Genomic DNA, 18,529 nt, shown 5'->3' with positions numbered 1-18,529 from the left:
CCCTTCACTTGTTTCCCTAAATTTTAGGCAGTGAAGCCATTTTATAAAACACACACACACAAAAAAAAATCAAAACCAAAACTGTTGATGAATGCCTATGTGTCTTTTAATATGAAAGAAAATAGGTTTTTAAGTTCATTATCTTTTTGATTCTCTTCTTGGAGCTTATTTGCTTGTACAGATCCCCCAACCCCACCCGCCCACCAGGCATTGTGTCCCTCATGCCCACATGCTTAGGTACTTTCCTGTTTCCCTTTATTTAACCATATCTGTGCCTTGTAAACATAAGTGACACCTTTCACTAAATCTGAGAAGGCAGTGACTTTCAGAAAGAACATTATGGTCTTTGTTTGGGGATGGTAACCTATTAACCTAAAAAGACTATTGATATGTATTATTTGAGAGCAACATGAATTACGTATACCAGCTTCCCTGGCGCACAGTCAGTTAGTTGGCTTTACAGTTCTTACAGACTTTTTTCCTCCATAGATAGTAAAATCAAGAAGTGGATCATGTTTGACCAGCAGGGACTCTCAACATATCAGTGACCAACTCTTGCTACTCAATCTATCATTTCAAACTATTTCCTTCTGGGAACAAGGGGAGACTGGGCAAAATGTGAAAATCATGAGTCTGAGGGAATCAGGGAGCAACCAGTCTAGTGAGAAGTCAAGAGCAAAAAGAAACCAAGAGACTTTTGCTCAATATTTGGGACAACTTTTCCTGTGTCACTCCAGAAAAGGTTAAAAAGATGAAAAGAGCTTTCAAAATACTTAAAGATCTAGAGAGATTTTTAAAAATGAGGCAGGATGAGCTAAGGATATAAAATCGAGAGGAGGATGTGGGGTAAAACTCCCAGACTTTGAGTGAGGACTCCAGAAGGCCACGCACTAAGAACAAGGGTAAACTAGAATAGACCCTCAATTCAAATCATTTCAATCTCTGCCTAGATGCAGGAAATTCAGTATGGCCATTCCTTCACAGCTTTCCCAGAAGCAAACATATATCAACCCTGGAGGAAGAAAACATTCTGGGCCTGAATGTGTCTCCAGAATATGTATGTACGGTGTCCAACAGTAAATCCAACAAACATAAATCAGTTCATATAATTTACCACATAAATAGAGTTAAGGAAAAGAATCACATGGTTATCTCAATAGATACAGAGAAAAATCTTTGACAAAATATAGTACCTATTCATGTTAAAAACACAGGAGAAACTAGGGATAGAAAGAACTTAAGATTATAAAAGCTATATACAACAAACTCAAGACCAATATCATATTGAACAAAGAAAAACTGAAAACATTTTCTCTAAAAATGCTTTCACCTGTCACTTTTCCTATTCAACATAGTTCTTAAAACTCTGGCCAGAATAATTGGGCAAGAAAAAGGAAATTAAAAGGATAATAATAGGAATAAAAGGCCAAAATACCTATTTGCTGATTATATGATCCTGCATCTAGAAGACCCAAAAACTCTACCAGAATATTTCTAGAGTTGATATTAAAAATTTAGGAAAGCAGCAGGATTCAAGAACAACATACATAAATCAATTGCTTTCCTATACTGAAGAACTCTATCCCAGTTTCAATAATCTCAAAAAAATTACTTGGGAATAAATCTAACCAAGGAGGTGAAAGACAACTGTAATGAAAACTATAGAATACTGAAGAAAGAAATTGAAGAAGTCATTAGAATATGGAAAGGCCTCCTATGTTTTTGAATAGGCAGAATTAATATTATAAAAAATGCCATATTATCAAAAGTGTTGCACATATTCAATATAATCCCTATCAAAATACCAATGACATTCTTCACAGAACTAGAAAAATAGCAGTTCTACAATTCATTTGAAAGAATAAAAGATATAGACTAGCCAAAGCAATAATGAGCAAGAAGAATTATACTGAAGACATCATAATACCTGATCTCAAATTATACTACAGAGCTACAGTAACAAAAACAGTGTTGTATTGATATCAAAACAGATATGAAGACCAGTGAAATAGAGTAGAAGACACATAGACAAATCCACAAAAATATTCAACAAAGGTGGCATGTGATATTCAACAAAGGTGGCAAAATGAAAGGTTGATTATTCTCTCTTATATGTGGATGCTAACACATACCCATGGAGGAAAAAGAGATATTCAGTGTATTAGACAAAGAGTAAAGAAAGGAATAGAGGGGTAATAGGAATAGGAAAGACAGTGGAATGAACCTGACACATCTTTCCTATGTACATATATGAATATACCACAGTGAATCTTCACATTATGTATATCCACAAGCCCGGGATCCTAATTAGAATAAGCTATACCCTATGTTTATATAAATATGTCAAAATTGACTCTACTATCATGTATAAATAAAAATACAAAAAAATATGATACTTAAAGGAAGTGCCAAAACTATACATCTGAGAAAAATAGCCTTTTTTAACAAACGGTGCTGGGAAAACTGGATATTCATATGTAGAGGAATGAAACTAGATCCCTATCTTTCACACTGCACAAAAATCAACTCAAAGTGGATCAAAGATGTAAGAATTAACTTTGCAACTATTTGAAGAAAACATGGGTTCAACACTCCAATATTATTGGCTCAGTAATTACTGGCTTCCTTAACAAGATCCCTAAAACTCGAGAAATAAAACCAAGAATCAATAAGTGGGAAGGCATTAAATTTAAAAATACTTCTGCACAGCAAAAGAAACAATTGAGAGTGTAGAGAGAGAGCCTACAGAATGGTAGAAAATATTTGTCAGCGACTCCTCCAACAGGGAATTATTAGCCACAATATATAAAGAACTCAGAAAACTTAACACCAAAGAAAAACAAATAACTCAATCGAAAAATTTAAAGAACTAAACAGACCTTTCTCAAAAGAAGAAATACAAATGGCCAACAAATACATGAAAAATGTTCATCATTCCTATCAATCAGGCAAATGCAAATCACATAGTTAGAATAGCAATCAACAAGAACATAAATACTCATAAATGCTGGTGAGAATGTGAGGAAAAAGGTGTATGCAAACATTATTGGTGGGACTGCCAATTAGTAGAACCACAATAGAAAAGCAATATGGAGATTCCTCATAAAACTAAGAATGGAACCACCATATGACCCAGTTATATCTCATTCCTCAGTATTTATCCCAACAATCTAAAGTCAGCATTCTATAGGAATGCAGCCACATCAATGTTTATAGCAATTCACAATAACCAAACTATGGCTCAGTGCCCTACAACAGAGGAATGGATAAAGAATATTTGGTATATGCACACAATGGAGAGTTTTACTCAGCAATCAAGAAAAATGAAATTATAGCATTGACCAACTGGAGAACATCCAGCCGGACTCAGAAGGTCAAGAGTCGAATGATTTTACTCATAGGTGGAAGCTAGAGCAAAATAGGGGGGAAATGGGGGAAGACTCCATGAAAATAGAAGGAAGATCAGTGGAATAAAGAGGGGAGGGAACGGGATGGGAAAAGGGAGGAACTACAAAATGAAATGGACAAGATTATGTTATGTACATATATGAATATACCACAGTGAATTTCACCTTTTTGTGAATCTATAAAGCACCAATTATAAAACTATAAATAAACGGAAGGAAGATTGGTAGAATAGAGACAGAGAACAGAGCGAGGGAAGTGGGCAGGGAAAGAGAAAGTACTGGGGACAAAAGTGGAACAAACTATACTCTGTGCATATGTGATTATGTCAAAATGAGCTCCAATATTATATGTAATTAGAAGGAACTGATAAAAAGCATTTTTAAAAGGAAGACATCTTATTTTATTTTATTTTTTACCCTTAACATTATTTTTATTAAGTCATTTTTATTTTATTTATTTATTTATTTTTGAGCAAGCAATCCTGAAGAAATTCAGTACTGTACAATTATGGTTAAACAACAACTGTTATTTTGAAATATTATAATATGTTATTTTCTTAAGAGCTAAACTTAATTAAAATAAAGATTTCAATGAAATTAAGGAAGACATTTTAGACAGGCAAGTTCTCAAGAAAGTACCATCTACATGTCCTTTCTCAGAAGGCTACTGAAGAAAACTCTACTGCACTGAAAAAGGCACGGGGTTCAGGAAACGGGAGTCCCAAGGAGGCAACCCAGAGGAACCCACAGGATGGCCCTGTGTGGCATTCCTGGGTTGCCAGCCATGTCACAGGCCAGAGCGCAGCCTGTCCGGAGGAATTGAGACTCACGGCTCCAGGATAGATTAGTCTCCAAGGAAATGGAACTGATAGAAAGTCTGTATTCCTGAAAATATCAGGAGGAAGTTTGTCCCTTTGGTGGAGTCTCTGGGACTGAGACCACGATAGATTGAAGACCAAGTAAAGATAATAATTGCCGGGAGCATATAAGTTGTGGTGGGAAAAACAGGAAATGTAGCCACAGAACACTTTTTATGGCTCATCCATGAATAGTATTTGCATACTCATAATAATATAAATGCAAATATTTATCTCACCAAAAAGTAAGTTTTAGCTATATTAGGAGAACAGGGAGAAGAAAGTAGAGGAGAAAGAAAGAAAACAGAGAGATATAGAATAGAATTATTATTATCTTCCAAAGATAATGTCCAAACTAAAAAAATTAAGGAATAGAAGCAAGTTAGCTAGCGCAGCCGGTACTAAAAGAAAATGCTCAAAGAGCTGGCAGTGGCTGGCTGTGTTCAGGCCCAAGAATTTGAGTCTTGGCAAGATGGTAGAGTGGGTTCAAAAGACTACTGTTTTCCACAGTGTGCCTTTTCTAGAATTTGACATATTGAATTATGTGTGTATATATACATTTGATAAAGAGTAAAACAAAAAATTAAAGTCTACCTACTATGCCCCCATTAATGGAGGGACAGGTAAATATGCAGATATCCTTTTTTTTCTTGTAGTCATAAACTGTATCTAGAAAATGACATAGAAAACCATTAACAGTAGCTACCTCTGGGAATGGTGACTAGTGACCATTCACAGGCATGAGAAAGACTCTTCACTCTTGGAATCCACCTGAGTTTCACACCCATGTACATGCATTCTTTACTTTAGAAAGGGCTTCTAAGAAAGACAGAAATTGAATGCTACTGAGGCATGAAGGCAGAGTTAAAATTAAATGGGCTCTAAAGAGACAATATCCTTTTAGGGAGAGTCCTTCATTTGCTAAATTTAAGTGTGTGTATCTTCTTACTACACCAATAATATTATCCTAAACAGCAAATAGGCAAAGAAAAGAGAAATCACTTAGTCAAATTTTGGTGTGCAACTTCTGAAAATTTTCCTGTGAATGAAGTCTCTCTGTGTATTCCTACCCTTTGCTAGCTATTTTCACTCAAGATGTATATTCATCACTTTTAATATGAATTATTAAGGAATGTTCCTCTACAGATCATCTTTACTGACTGATTTTATTGCCTCATATTACTTCAGCACCATTGATTTAACTAACTCTGTCTCAATGTTTCACTGCTATAAACAATGCTTGTCTTAATTACAGCTCACATCCCTAACTGTTTCCTTTGACTAAATTCCTAGAAACACAATTGCTGTTGTCGAACAACACAAACATAACTAAAAGTCTTAGTACATCTTGTGAATTATCTCCCAGAAAATTTGTACCAATTTATATCCTGTCCCACCCCCAGTGTCCCAGTGTTGGGGAACACACCTTTCTCTCTCTCACTCTCCTCTCTGCCCCTTCTCCCTCTCTCCCAGACTGTTGCCAACATTTTTGTTTTTGCCAAATCTAGTAAAAAATTTTTTAAAATTTTGTTATTTAAATTTGTGTTTCTTTAGCTTTCTAGTAAAGCTGGGCATTTGCATATATTTGTTGGCCAACAAGTATTATTTTTGAGCCTTGTCCCCATTCCCGGTCCTGTCCTGACCAAGGGGAGAGAAAACCAGTAAATAGAATGGTTTCTTTCTCTGGAGTTCACAATCTCACAAAAGAAATGAGTACATAGACAGGTTGAAATGTGTAAGCACCGAGGAGGAAGTGATTCATTCTTCTGTCAAATGCAAGTTCATCATAGGTGAGAACATTTGAGTGGTGACTTGAAGACTAAGGAGGTCAGAGAAATGGGATACATTCCTGAGAGTAGCATCTTTAGATGCAGTGATGATGTTTGGCACATTTGGGAAGGGTAAATGACCTGGTATCCTGGGAAGCAAGTCTAGAAAAAGCATTGGGGCCCTTTTATGAAGACTGGTACTATATCCTCCAGATCAAGCATATCTGGTATACCAGTCCTGATTGCAGGCTTCCATGTTTGCAGAGGGTCTGAGTGACTTCTCAAAAGGAAGTGAGATCCTCTCCTACCAAGATTCACACAAAATGATGTTTACCTCGACCATTGAATGTGAGCTTATAGATGGATCAAGCAGGAAAAAAAATGTGACAAACGTCCACCACTTTGGGATCCATGAACTGTGGAACTAGTATATAAAGTCTGGAGTGAGTATGTGTGTGCATGCACATAGATGTATGTGTATTTTCCTGTAGAAAGGTTTGTGGCTTTCTCAAAGGGGGTAAAAGATTCAACCACTGATCCGATCTGTGATGCAGGTTGGGGAGGGTGCCAGCAGGAAGTTTGGAAGATACCATGAATGTGCTAAACACCGTGCTAGATGCTTGGTACCTACTTTTTTCATCTTCAAGTAGCACATTTAACAGATAAGGAAACTGAAACCTAGCTCTTTCAGATTAGCTCAAAGTTACTGGACTACAAATGGCAGAGTCCAGAACTGACCACCAAGTCATGTGACTCTAAGACCCACAATTTTAATCGTGACCCTGAACTGCCTCCTTTGTTAAGCTCTAGCACCAATTGCTCTGCACCTCAATCTCTGAATTATCAGTTAATTCTTTTAAGCCGTAAAGTGACTCACTTAGAGAACTATATGACAGAAAGGAGACAGGCCTTAGTGACTCTTCATTGTTCTCATTTCACACACAAAAAGTCGATCATCTGCTGAGTTAATAGTATAAATCTGAAGAAATCCCTCACCCTGCATGTTGGTTCCTGTTATTATTTGCTTCCTCTCATTCCATGGGAGGAAATTCTCGCAGATTTCAATTGGCAAATGAATTATTTTGAAGAAAAGTGCGCAGTACTACTTTTTCCAGGCTTCATAGCTGCTAGCAATACAGAATAACAGGTCCGTCTGAGGATATTCACACTCTCAGTTATTGTTGATGTGACATGTGCAAACAATAGCCCTCACGTCTACCTTTCATGGTAAATATTAAATACACAATAAGGAAACTCATAAAAGCTCTGGCCTATTTATCTTGGGAGCTGAGCACTGCCTAAGCTGTGCGCTGATGCCCTATTGCCAAACAAAAAGCAAATGTTATCTTCAGATACATGAAACCTCAGAGAGAAAGGCTCAGCACTAATCATCAGTGGGCACGAAATTCTAAATTGCCAAAGAGCACGAATATTCCATCTTCACAGCATCATGCACCTGCATGCACACGCTTCCTGATGTGTTATTCATGGTCTGCTGAAATGGTTGGTTTTCCAGCCCCAGTCCACAGAAAAGGCAGAGGCAGCTATTGCTGAATCTTTGATGAAAGACTTGTTTTATCATCTGCCCAAAAAAAATAGATAGATAGATAGATAGATAGATAGATAGATAGATATAGTTTTTGATTGCTGGACAACAAATCACCACAAATTTAGGGGCTTGAAACAATCCTAATAATCTGTCTGTATGAGTCAGGAATCCAGGCTTGGGCTGGCTGGATCTTCTCCTTAGGATTATAAAAGGCTCAAATAAGTATGTTGACAAGCTGAATTTCTTACAAGAGGCTTGACTAGGGAAAGGCCCGTGACTAGGCTCTTCAGATTCCTGGAAGAATCCCTTTTCTTGTAGTTGAATGATGGAAACCCCTTTTCTTGATGGCTATCAGCAAGGACTGTTGTCAACTGCTTTGGAGCCACCCACTGCTCCCTGTGTCGTGGCCCCTCCCATAAGCCCTCTTATGCTTGGCTTAGCCTCACTAGGAAGAGCCCAGTCTGATTAAAGTCAGCATGTTAAAGTCAACTGATTTGGGATCATAACTACGTCTGCAAAATCCCTTCATGGCAGTGCCTAGATTTATGTTTCTGACTGGAAGTCAGTTGTCCTCCCGAGAGATGGACATCTTCAGAGCCATTTTAGAATTCTGCCTACCACAAGCCCCAACATGGTTCTCTTCTGGAGAGTGTTGTAATCTTTTATTTTTTAGCAAACACTGTTGAGCCCATCATGAGGTATATGTGGGGCCTTTTGGACTTCGGTGAAATGGTGACAATGCTGTCATTTGTGAGGACCAGATACTATGCCGAATTTCACAAGCCTGACCTCCTTTAGCCATCACCACAACTCACGCAGAAGATACCATCTATATCCTGAGCTACACAGGAGAAAACTGAGACTGGACATGGCTGAGTGACACAGTCCAATCTGGGAAATGGCAGAGCAGGGATCAAACCCACATCCCTTTTCTTTCAGAGCTCTCTCTCCTAAGCTAATTCCATTCGTTGTTATCTTGCTGTACTGTGGTTTTTAAAAGGTTACGAAATCCAACACTATGATGACAACCATCTATCTATGTCTTCTTTAGCCTAAAATTTCCTCTGAATAACAGAAAATGTCACTTAGACTAAGTCCTCCCTAAAAGTGAAGGGCACACCTAAAAGTCAAATACCAAATAGACAAATAGATGCTAGAAGTTTATAGCCTGACTTGTAGGGCTGGCCCAAGGCCTTAGCATCGGCATCGTAATGTGCCTTGTTCTTTGGATTCTGTGATGTATTTTTCCGTCTGATTTTGTGCCAATTATTGATTAATAAGCTTCATCAAAAAGGAAACTCACCAATTCAGCCCTGGAAAGCAGCTTCATGTCTTCTTTCCAAAGCGGCTAACCTGTATCAGCATGAACCAGAATAGCAACGGCGCACATCCGCCAAGTTGACATGACACTCATGCCATGACATCCTCAAAGCATCACAAATAGAGGACTGACCTGTGTGACTGGCTGGAGAAAGAAAACAAATGGTTGGAGTGGGGGAAATGACATTGGCAGTACCCTCTTTTAAATGCATCTCACTGTTTGATGTAAAAAAGGACGAAAATGACATTGATTTATGTCTTTTTAAAATTTGTCCTTTTTTTTGGGCTGGGGGTGTGGCTCAAGCGGTAGCGCGCTCGCCTGGCACGCGTGCATCCCAGGTTCGATCCTCAGCACCACATACCAACAAAGATATTGTGTCCGCCGAAAATTAAACAATAAAAATAAATAAAAATTATTAAAAAAAAAAAAAATTTGTCCTTTTTAGATATAAACAACAGTAGAGTGTATTTTGACATGCTATACATATGTGGAGTGTAACTTATCCTAATTAGGATCCCATTCTTGTGGTTGTACATGATGTGGAGTTTCACATGAACATAGGAGAGTTATGTCTTAATTGTAAGCTGAATCTTAAAAATGAGCAAAATGTAGAACACTCTAAGGCCACAAATTTGAGGAGAAAGCCCAACGGATTGAACTCTTTTTGCCTAGAACATTCTTATTTGTTCTCCTAGCTATCCTTCCATTTGTCCTAACAACAGATGGATGTGAACTCTGGGCCCAGGACTATCACAAGATTTGAAACACCAAGTTATTCTCCCACTTGAGTCCTTTCGCTTTTCAAAAGCTGATATTTAGGAAAGTTGGAATTGGGAGAATGCCCGAGTTTGTAGTGGTGGACTGAACCAACAAGGTAGTTTTAGCAGAGAGCCAGCTAGCAGCTAACCATGCCCATTTCCCTTTTCTCTGGACCCAGAGTTAGACTACATTTCCCAGCCTCCTTTGAGGTTAGGTGTGGCTACATGACTGAGTTCTGGCCAGTGAAAATGGACACAAGTGATATGCTCCACTTCAAGGTCTGGTCCTTAAAATCCTAGCACATCACCCTCCTTTCTCCTTCTCCACCTGTTGGCCAGCAATGAACCAATGTCCAGAGTATCCTGGAAAGCCACAGAATCTTTTTAGCTGAGGTCCTTGAGTGACTGACTGACTGGAACAGAGGCCCCTCCTCACCCACCAATTGTAATTCATTTTAATGGGCCTTGTTCTTTGGATTCTGTGATTTATTTTACTGTCTGCTTTTGTGCCAAGCTTGATTAATAAATTACATCAAGAAGGAAATTCACCCACTCAGCCCTGGAAAGCAGCTTCAGGTCTTCTTTCCACAGAAGCTATAAGAAATAAGCTTCCATTATATTAAGCCATTGAGTATCAGAGGTCTTTCTGTTATAGCAGCTATCATTACCTTATCTAAAATAGCTGCTTGGAATATAAAAACTGCAAGTAAGACAGACAAGTAATTCTAAAAAAGGAGAAGGGCTGATTACTCGGGCATGAAAAATCTATTTCCCTGTATTGCTTTGATTGTGTAGGTCAGACTGAATATGTTATAAGTCAAGGACTCCTATCTACTGCAATAAAAACTTTAGATGAAATGAAGCTAACTTGATCCATTCAAAAATATCAATAGAAGATTGAATTTGCATTTATAGCTCTTTTAGAACTCATTTTAGTGCTTTCACTTTGAGAATGTTAAAAAAAAATTGCGGGGAATAAATTAAGAAAATACTTTAGAAATTATTTCTTTGAACCTAAATATGAATAGAATATTGTAGCATCAATTCTTGTAGTTTTTTTCTGCCAATAATAATTGACCTACACACGTGAAAATCAAACTTATAAGGATTATTATCTTTTACTAATATATTAACAAACAGTTATAACAAGAGCATTTTAATGTTCTGAAAGACAGGATTTGCTTACTTCTTAATATTTTAATATTCTGCTAGAGCTAAGTTTGAGTAGGAAAGTTACAGGAGAAATTTTTGAAAAACACATTGAGTCATGCAAGAATTAGCATACTTTCCACAAGTGCCCTTCAAACATGGACAATTATCATACAAGTATCTCCATCTGAATCCTAGTTTATTTAGTGTAGTATTTGATGTTTAATTGTTTCCTTCTATTTTTATATCCCAAAAGATTCAAAGATCATGAGTAATAATAGACTCTTGACTTAAAGTTAAATCTATAATTTCCATTATTATTGAAGTTAAAATAAAATTTCCTCCCATCATTCATCTACATCCTCATTATATACAATTTATAATCTTGAAAATATTCTTCTTTGCTTTACTTAATTCACTTAAATTTTAAAATGCAATTTACTTATTTCCCATGTAGACTTTCAAACCAGGAGGAAATTTAACTAGCATTCTGGCCTAATACAATTTATCCTCCTTTGCAAATTGGAAAATTGGTATTTTGATTTAAGTATTAGATTCTCCTCGAATAAGTACCTGTGAGCCAGTTCCTAAGAGAATGATCCTTGATTGGGCCTCCCTGACCAGATTCAGTTTCTGAATCTGCACTTAAGCCAGATCTGGATTTTGATAATGTTCCAAGGCACTTACTGAATGTCACCCTGTGAGATTCTGCCTGCCTGCAGTCTCTAATACTTAACTGCAATATGCAATGTACATTCGCATCAGGTACAGAGATCACTATGCAGCTCTATTCCAACTCCAACCCAAGCCTATCAGGAAGTTTCTGATTTACAGCCTCCGGTGCACCTGAGCCCCATCCAGTTACATGTCGTCTCATGTTTCTCCTTTCGTTCTTTTCAGTAGACATACACCATCGGAATTAAATGGAAGAAAGATGTTTTTAGCCTGGGATGTCCTCCAAAGTCCAGCTTAGAAGTAAATTTTACATTTGGTTTTAAATATGCCATTTTCCTCCATATGCTTTATTTTGAAGGGCTTCTTCTGAGTCACTATGCTTGGGAAAGTATGGGACGCCAAGGAAGATATACCAGGGAACCATTGAGCTCTTCTCCACTGAACTGGACAGTTTGGCTTTTCCCCTGAGTCATTATCCTGGAAATTTTTAGATGATCTCCACAGCTCCTCTTCTTTAGATTTTTTCCTGATGCAAATTGGAAATCACTAAATATTTTCTATGACGATTAATCCACACATTACTTCTGAGTGGTGTGTTCCCCAAAATAAACAGAACTGTCAGAACTGATTTAGAGGAAACAGCAATCAAAACAGGGAAAGGATGTTTCTTATTAATTTTGAGATAATTGTTTATATATACAATTAGAGTAGAGTAAATTAGAGTTTTTAATCAATAGTATAATGTAATTAGGAACACACCACTTGATAATTAAGTCTAATTTCACATTTGGTGGAAAAATTGAAAATGTGTGTGATATATTTGTCTCAATCCAAGGGTTCCAGCATCCTCTGCTCTGAAAAGCACTGTCGCCCCAGCTCCTTCTGACTTGTATTTTTATTGTCTAGGTGTTGGCCTCCCCGAATGCCATCACTGTCAGCTCCTTAGGGAAAGATAATATGCTTTGGGCATTTTTGTGTTGTGGGAAATACAAATATGGACCATAGGGTCATTGAATATATATTTGTTATATTTACTTGAAAAGTCCTAAAAACAATTTGCTCATCAAGTTTGCAGAAACCTAGAGGGACTAGGAAGAGCAGCTAGAATGGTGAATATCATAATCATGATTGCAAAATCTCCCAAGGGGATAAAAACCTTAGAAGAAGAAATATAAAATACCAAGACCTGAACCCTAAAATGCAGAAACCAAAATTCAGAACATAATGTGTGTGTTTAACAGCATATTATACACAGCTGAAAAAGGAATTAGTGAACTGGAAAATAGATCAGAAGAAACCATCCAAGATGAAGCACAGAGAGCAAAATGCAGATAGGAGGATAGGAGAGTGTGTAACAGGAAGTCACATACGTGTATAAATGGAGTCCTCAGGATTGAAGGAAGAGAATGAGTCAGAAGCAATATTTAAACAGACAATGGTTGAGATAATATTTCAGAAATAAAAGATATCAAACCAAAGACTCTGGAAAGATAGCAAATTCCAAGCAGAATATTAAAGTATATTCAGACCTGGATATATTACAGTGAACCTCCACTGTAAGCATTCAAAGACAAGGAAAACGTCCTCAAAACAATCTAAGAGATCATCATCAATGAAGCAGAAATTATGTTTTAAACTTGAATAAACTGCTTCTTTTTGAGAGGACGCTGTTGTGGGTGCAGCGGAGCACTGTCCTGCCCGCTTCTGCTCCTGACTCACCGATCTTCTCTTTTGCCGAGGAACAAGTCAGTCAGGAAGCCATGCTGCAGCCCTGGCATTTAAAGACACTGGAAAGACACCCATGGAACCAGAGGTAGCGATTCCTCAAATTAGAATTACCCTTACCAGCCATAACATGAAGTCACTTGAAAAAGCGTGTGCTGACTTGATCAGAGGCGCAAAAGGAAAAGAATCTCAAAGTGAAAGGACCTGTTCGCATGCCGACCAAGATTTTGAGAATCACCACAAGAAACACACCTTGTGGTGAAGGTTCCAAGACATGGGATCTTTTCCAGATGAGAATCCACAATCGACTCGTTGACTTGCATAGCCCTTCTGAGATCGTTAAGCAGATTATTTCCTGCAGTATTGAGCCAGGAGTGGAGGTCGAAGTCACCATTGCAGATGTCTAAGACCACTGTTTTAATAAATTGATTTTCAGTTGTTAAAAAAAATGCTTATGGCATGAGTCATTTTTTTTTCTGATTTGATACTGTACCTTACTTTGGAGCCTTATTTATGATGTAGAAGGTTTTCTTCCAAAGAGGTAGATTCAACTTACCGTATATAGGTCCAAAGAAGTGCACTAAAACCCAGTGTGTAAAAGGTCCAAAGAAGCACATCTCTACATCATATAAAAAAGATATGTCTAATAATTTGAGTTGTTAGACAAATTAGGAAAGAAGTAAGTTATCTGTCATCAAAGAATTTGATTAAAAAGCTAATATATTATTCCTTTGTCAAATATTTATTAAATACCTACTATATACTTGGCATAGCTATAGATGCTGGGGACATATCTGTGAGCAAGCAAATGCAAACAAAAGGCCAAGTTCTTTCTATGTTTGGATTATATTGAAGTGCAAGGAGACAGACAATGCCCATGGTAACTAATTCACGTTAGAAGATGGTAAGTAAAAAGGAGAAAAACAGAGTGAGGTAAAAGTGGCCAGATTTTCTGAGGGTGGGTGTACACTTTGAAAGGTGATGGTCAGAGTCAGCATTATTGAGAGGAATTGTTTTAACAAAGAGGAGTGAGCTTGGAAGATTTAAGCAGTTAAAGGGAATGAGTTGGTAGAAGTCACTTCCAACTGCATAATTCAGTCACACCATATACTTCAAATTCTTTGGGATTTTAGTCATTGACATTCTATTAATTATTATGAAGTAGAAGAGATCAAAGTGACTTCCTATATCCTGCTTATTAATAAAAGCTGTCCATTTTCACTATAATACTAGAAGCTTTGCATTTGAAAACACTTCTTTTAAAATTCCAAATTCCATAAAAATCTGTTACTATCCCAGAATTTGGAGATTAGAGCAGATAATTAGTCTAAGCTTGTTAGTGAACTGGGTTGTCATCATGGGAAAGAGATGTAAAGAATCTTCACAGAGCATTCAAAAGTAGAATCGGAGGTTTACTCCTCAGAATCAGATTGCTTTTTGAAAAAAGAAAAGCCAACAAACATACAGCTGCTTTGATTTCAGAAAAAAAAAAATAATGTTTGTCTCTGATGTTGAATTCTGTGGTACCAGCCATTTGAAGTACAGAGGGCTTTGACATGTGCAGAATGAAAAGCCAAGAATATCTTCCCTGTTAACTTGTAGTCTTGTGTTGCAGGCACACGAAAAGTCCCTTTGGACCATTGAACCCAATGAAGGCACAGTTCCTGCAGAAGGAGATTTTCCACTGACATTGACTGCCAACCTGAATGACATTCTGACGTTCAAAGACACAGTCATTTTGGAAGTTGAAAATAGCAACACGTTTCGGATTCCTGTCCAGGCTTCAGGAATTGGTTCTACCATTGTTTCAGATAAGCCCTTTGCTCCAGAACTCGACCTGGGAGCGCACTTTAGGTAGGGAGATATCATGGACCGGTTTTTATAGATATCACATATGTTACGGAAGCTGGACATCACCCCTGCTTTAGAAAACTGGCAAATAGAACTGGCCTCCTCAGTCCCTCTTGTGTACCATCCTCACTTTCCCCCATCCTGTAGGCTACCTTGGCCACAAGAAGGTGTTTCCTAGTCATAGGTTGGTTACACTCTCTAAGCTATGTCACTCTACCCCAGAGAAGGGGATCATTTGGAGGAAGTGCACTTTCTCTCAAACTTACAAGGAACTTCTCTGTGATGAATTGGACTCTCAACCATGGTTTCTTCTCTTTGATTCCAATATATCACTAATTCTTCTCCATACAGATGCATCTTAGTGGTAACCTAAATAGAGTATATCTAGGATCTAGGAAGTAAAAAAAAAAAGTTATTACAAATATATTGTATCAGGTCTTACAAAGCTAGTAGCTTTTTTGGCATTATTTCTACTTGCCTCCCCACTATAGTGCCAACAATTGAGATGGCTACAATTGACTTGAAAAGCCAGAGGGTCTAAATATCTAGATAAAAGATGGTAAAGTGTAGATACCTTCAAGCGTACAATCTAGTATGGACATAAAAAGTATGAGTTTGAATGCTTAGGACAGAGGGTATGTGCGGGGATTTATTCCTGGTTCCTTGAGGGAAGCATGCGTTTATCAGTACTTGACTCCTGGGGCTGGCACCTGTCTGTTGTATTACTGAGAACACTTTACTGTGAACAGTTATATTTTTTGAGTCAAGTAGATATAAAAATCTCCCTCTCTGCTTATTGTCCATAAGCTAGGGAATTTTGTCACTGAAATCTCGTGCTTCTGTTTTTAAATTCCTTCAAGTACACCCAAATCTAATTACAGAAAACAATGTACTGCAAACTAGATCTAATTACATGTTCTTCTTAATCTACAAATAGTGTCGAATAGCCCCCAAAGGATATTCCAACACTTGCCTGGAATTGGAGGGTTAGCTAACCATTCACTATGAATATACAAGCAAACTGTAGTTGTTAGCTGCTGATTTCCCCTCTGCCCAAACACTATTGTTATTCTTTTTTGACATAAAATCATGCCAGCAATTGCCAAAAGAATCCTCAAAAATAAGAAGGGTAAACTGCAGCCCACTGCCTGCTTCTATAAATAAAGTATATTTATATTTATTGGCACAACCACTATGTCCCTGGCTTTTACACTATAGGAGTTGAGTAGTTGTGACAGAGACCATGTGGTCTCAAAAGCCTAAAATATTATGATTATTATTCAGCCCTTTACAGAAAATGTTGGCCAACACCTGATCTAATAACATACTCATATGCTCCCCTTTCTAATTGCAATTTTGGGGGCAATTCTCTCAAATTTTCAGATGTTCTATTTCTTTATAAAATAAGAGCTAACATACTTACGATGACTGTGTTTCTATGATTATTGAAAGATATATTATAAAAACTAACAGATGCCCTATCTAGTTTATAAACAGTATATATTACATATTATACCATTGTCCACAAAGTTAAACTTCCAGGAAAAGATATTCCATTGGGCATATCCTGTAGATACATATTGAGAGAGAAGTGTTTTTACCTGACAACTGGTAAATATTTCTTCTGATTATTTATTTGCTGCTTCAACTTACTAATTAGACATGATGTCATTTCCTAGGAGCAGACAGGATGAAATCTCCAAGCCTAATAAAAATGTAAAGAATAAAAGCAGTCTTGAGATAAGATTTTTTCCCTGAAAAAAAGAAAAGAAGCCTATACATCAGTTTTTAAAAATCTCAAACAAAACACGTTTGAATCACCACTAAGATTTTAGAAATCCCAGTCTCTACATAGAGCCAGGCAGTCAGGAGATCCTTAAAAAGTATTTGTGGAATAGATAAAGGAAGGAAGGAAGGGAGGGAGGGAGGGAGGAGAAAGAAGCTTATTGAAAGTGAATTAGTCTGAGGAGAATGCCCAGTCTAGAGGGTGTGCTGGCCCACTTTCATCCATTTCCCCCTGACCTCTGCTAAGGCCTAAGGAATATGCGTTGCTCCTCCTCAAAGTGCTCTCAACATGAGCCACCAGCACAAGACTCTTCACTCACTCAGTGGAAATTTCCCCAGCACATTTTGAAATATGCTTCTCCTTCAGTCAGTATTTCACTTTCCTTTACTCCTCACAACCATTTCTCGTTATTTAGAGTGCTTTCCACATGAACTGTGTCCGCGTGCCCTGTGGTTTGCTTGGCTTGCTATGGAAGACTAGGGGTGGATGGGGCCACTTCCCCACAGCCCCACACCTAATGGTTGCAACTCTGGGACCAGATAAGGTTCCCAACTCGAAATCTGGGGGCCTTTTAGTACATACCACCTTGCTCCATCACTGTGATCGCTCCTAGTAGTGTCCTATATTTAATTTAAAAGGGAGGTCTTATTTTCTTCTTACTTTTTAAGTACTTCTGGAGGAGTTAATCCCAAGGGTATAGAACTGAGCATAAGGTCCCTAAATGGAACCTTCTCAACACCTACCTCTTTTCCAGCCTGGATACCCACTATTACCACTTCAAGTTGACTAATAAGGGACGTCGGATCCAACAGTTGTTCTGGATGAATGATGATTTCCGTCCCCAGGAGAAGCTGTACAAGAAGGCACAGATTAAGAAGAGACATGCTGGTGGTCGTCCCCAGCCCAAGGACTCCCAGGAGCCCAGGGATCTAGGAAGCCCCGTGTTTCAGATCCACCCTGTCCGGATGGAGCTCTACCCAGGCCAGACAATAGATGTGATACTTGAAGGCTATTCTGCTACTCCCAGGGTAAGGGGACAGAACATTCAGAAGCTATTTTTTCTCCTAAATAAACCTTTGCTGTATTGTATCTATTTCTTAGGAGAGTCCCTTGACATTTATCTAAAAAAGGACATGGTTTCTCAAGGATCGTATATAGCACTGAGTTGCTTACCAAGGCAGCATCCACTGCTTTCAAGGTTTAGCTCTGCTCCATTTTCTGCTTGTTTCTATAGCTACCATGAACCTAAACTCAAAGGACCATTTAAAGCAGGTTCTCCTTCCCAGGTAAACAGTGAAGAGCCAGCAAATCTTTGATACAGGAACATCAGTTTTCAGTCAAGGCAGTTTTTTCCTATTAACACAGCAGTATTAATTTAACATTTATTCAAAAAAGAATATTTTTATAGCTACTCTGGGATGCCTCTTCTATCCAGGTATGACAACACCCCTGGCTTTTTCCCTTCCTGTCTGACTGTAACAGCATCACATTTGAAACATAATAGTTTATATGTCAATGAAACAGCCATGTTTATTTTCAGCAGCTCAGGTGTTTTTACTCTTATTTACATCATCACCATACATTCAGCTTAAAACATTTAAGCAATTCCAAACCATGTGTCTTTTTATTACGTCCCCTTCAGGGAGTTTAGAAACCACCAAAAACTTAAAAGAAAGGATTTT

The 18,529-nt window shown here is 37.8% G+C and overlaps 1 protein-coding gene and 1 pseudogene across 2 annotated transcripts in view; both read left to right on the top strand.

Moving 5' to 3' along the window:
* Positions 1-18,529, top strand: part of Hydin (HYDIN axonemal central pair apparatus protein) — a 380,287-nt gene that overhangs the window by 188,616 nt on the left and 173,142 nt on the right. For both annotated transcript variants that reach the window (XM_048792466.1, XM_048792467.1), the window contains 2 exons: positions 14,826-15,064; positions 17,602-17,875. In XM_048792466.1, the coding sequence (XP_048648423.1) occupies positions 14,826-15,064; positions 17,602-17,875 (513 nt within the window). The remainder of the gene's footprint in view (positions 1-14,825; positions 15,065-17,601; positions 17,876-18,529) is intronic.
* On the top strand, positions 13,200-13,659 carry LOC107151015 (annotated as a pseudogene).

This window comes from Marmota marmota, unplaced genomic scaffold (genome assembly GCF_001458135.2).
Source record: "Marmota marmota marmota unplaced genomic scaffold, marMar, whole genome shotgun sequence".
Taxonomy (NCBI): domain Eukaryota; kingdom Metazoa; phylum Chordata; class Mammalia; order Rodentia; family Sciuridae; genus Marmota; species Marmota marmota.
This window is presented reverse-complemented; position numbering and strand designations above follow the sequence as displayed.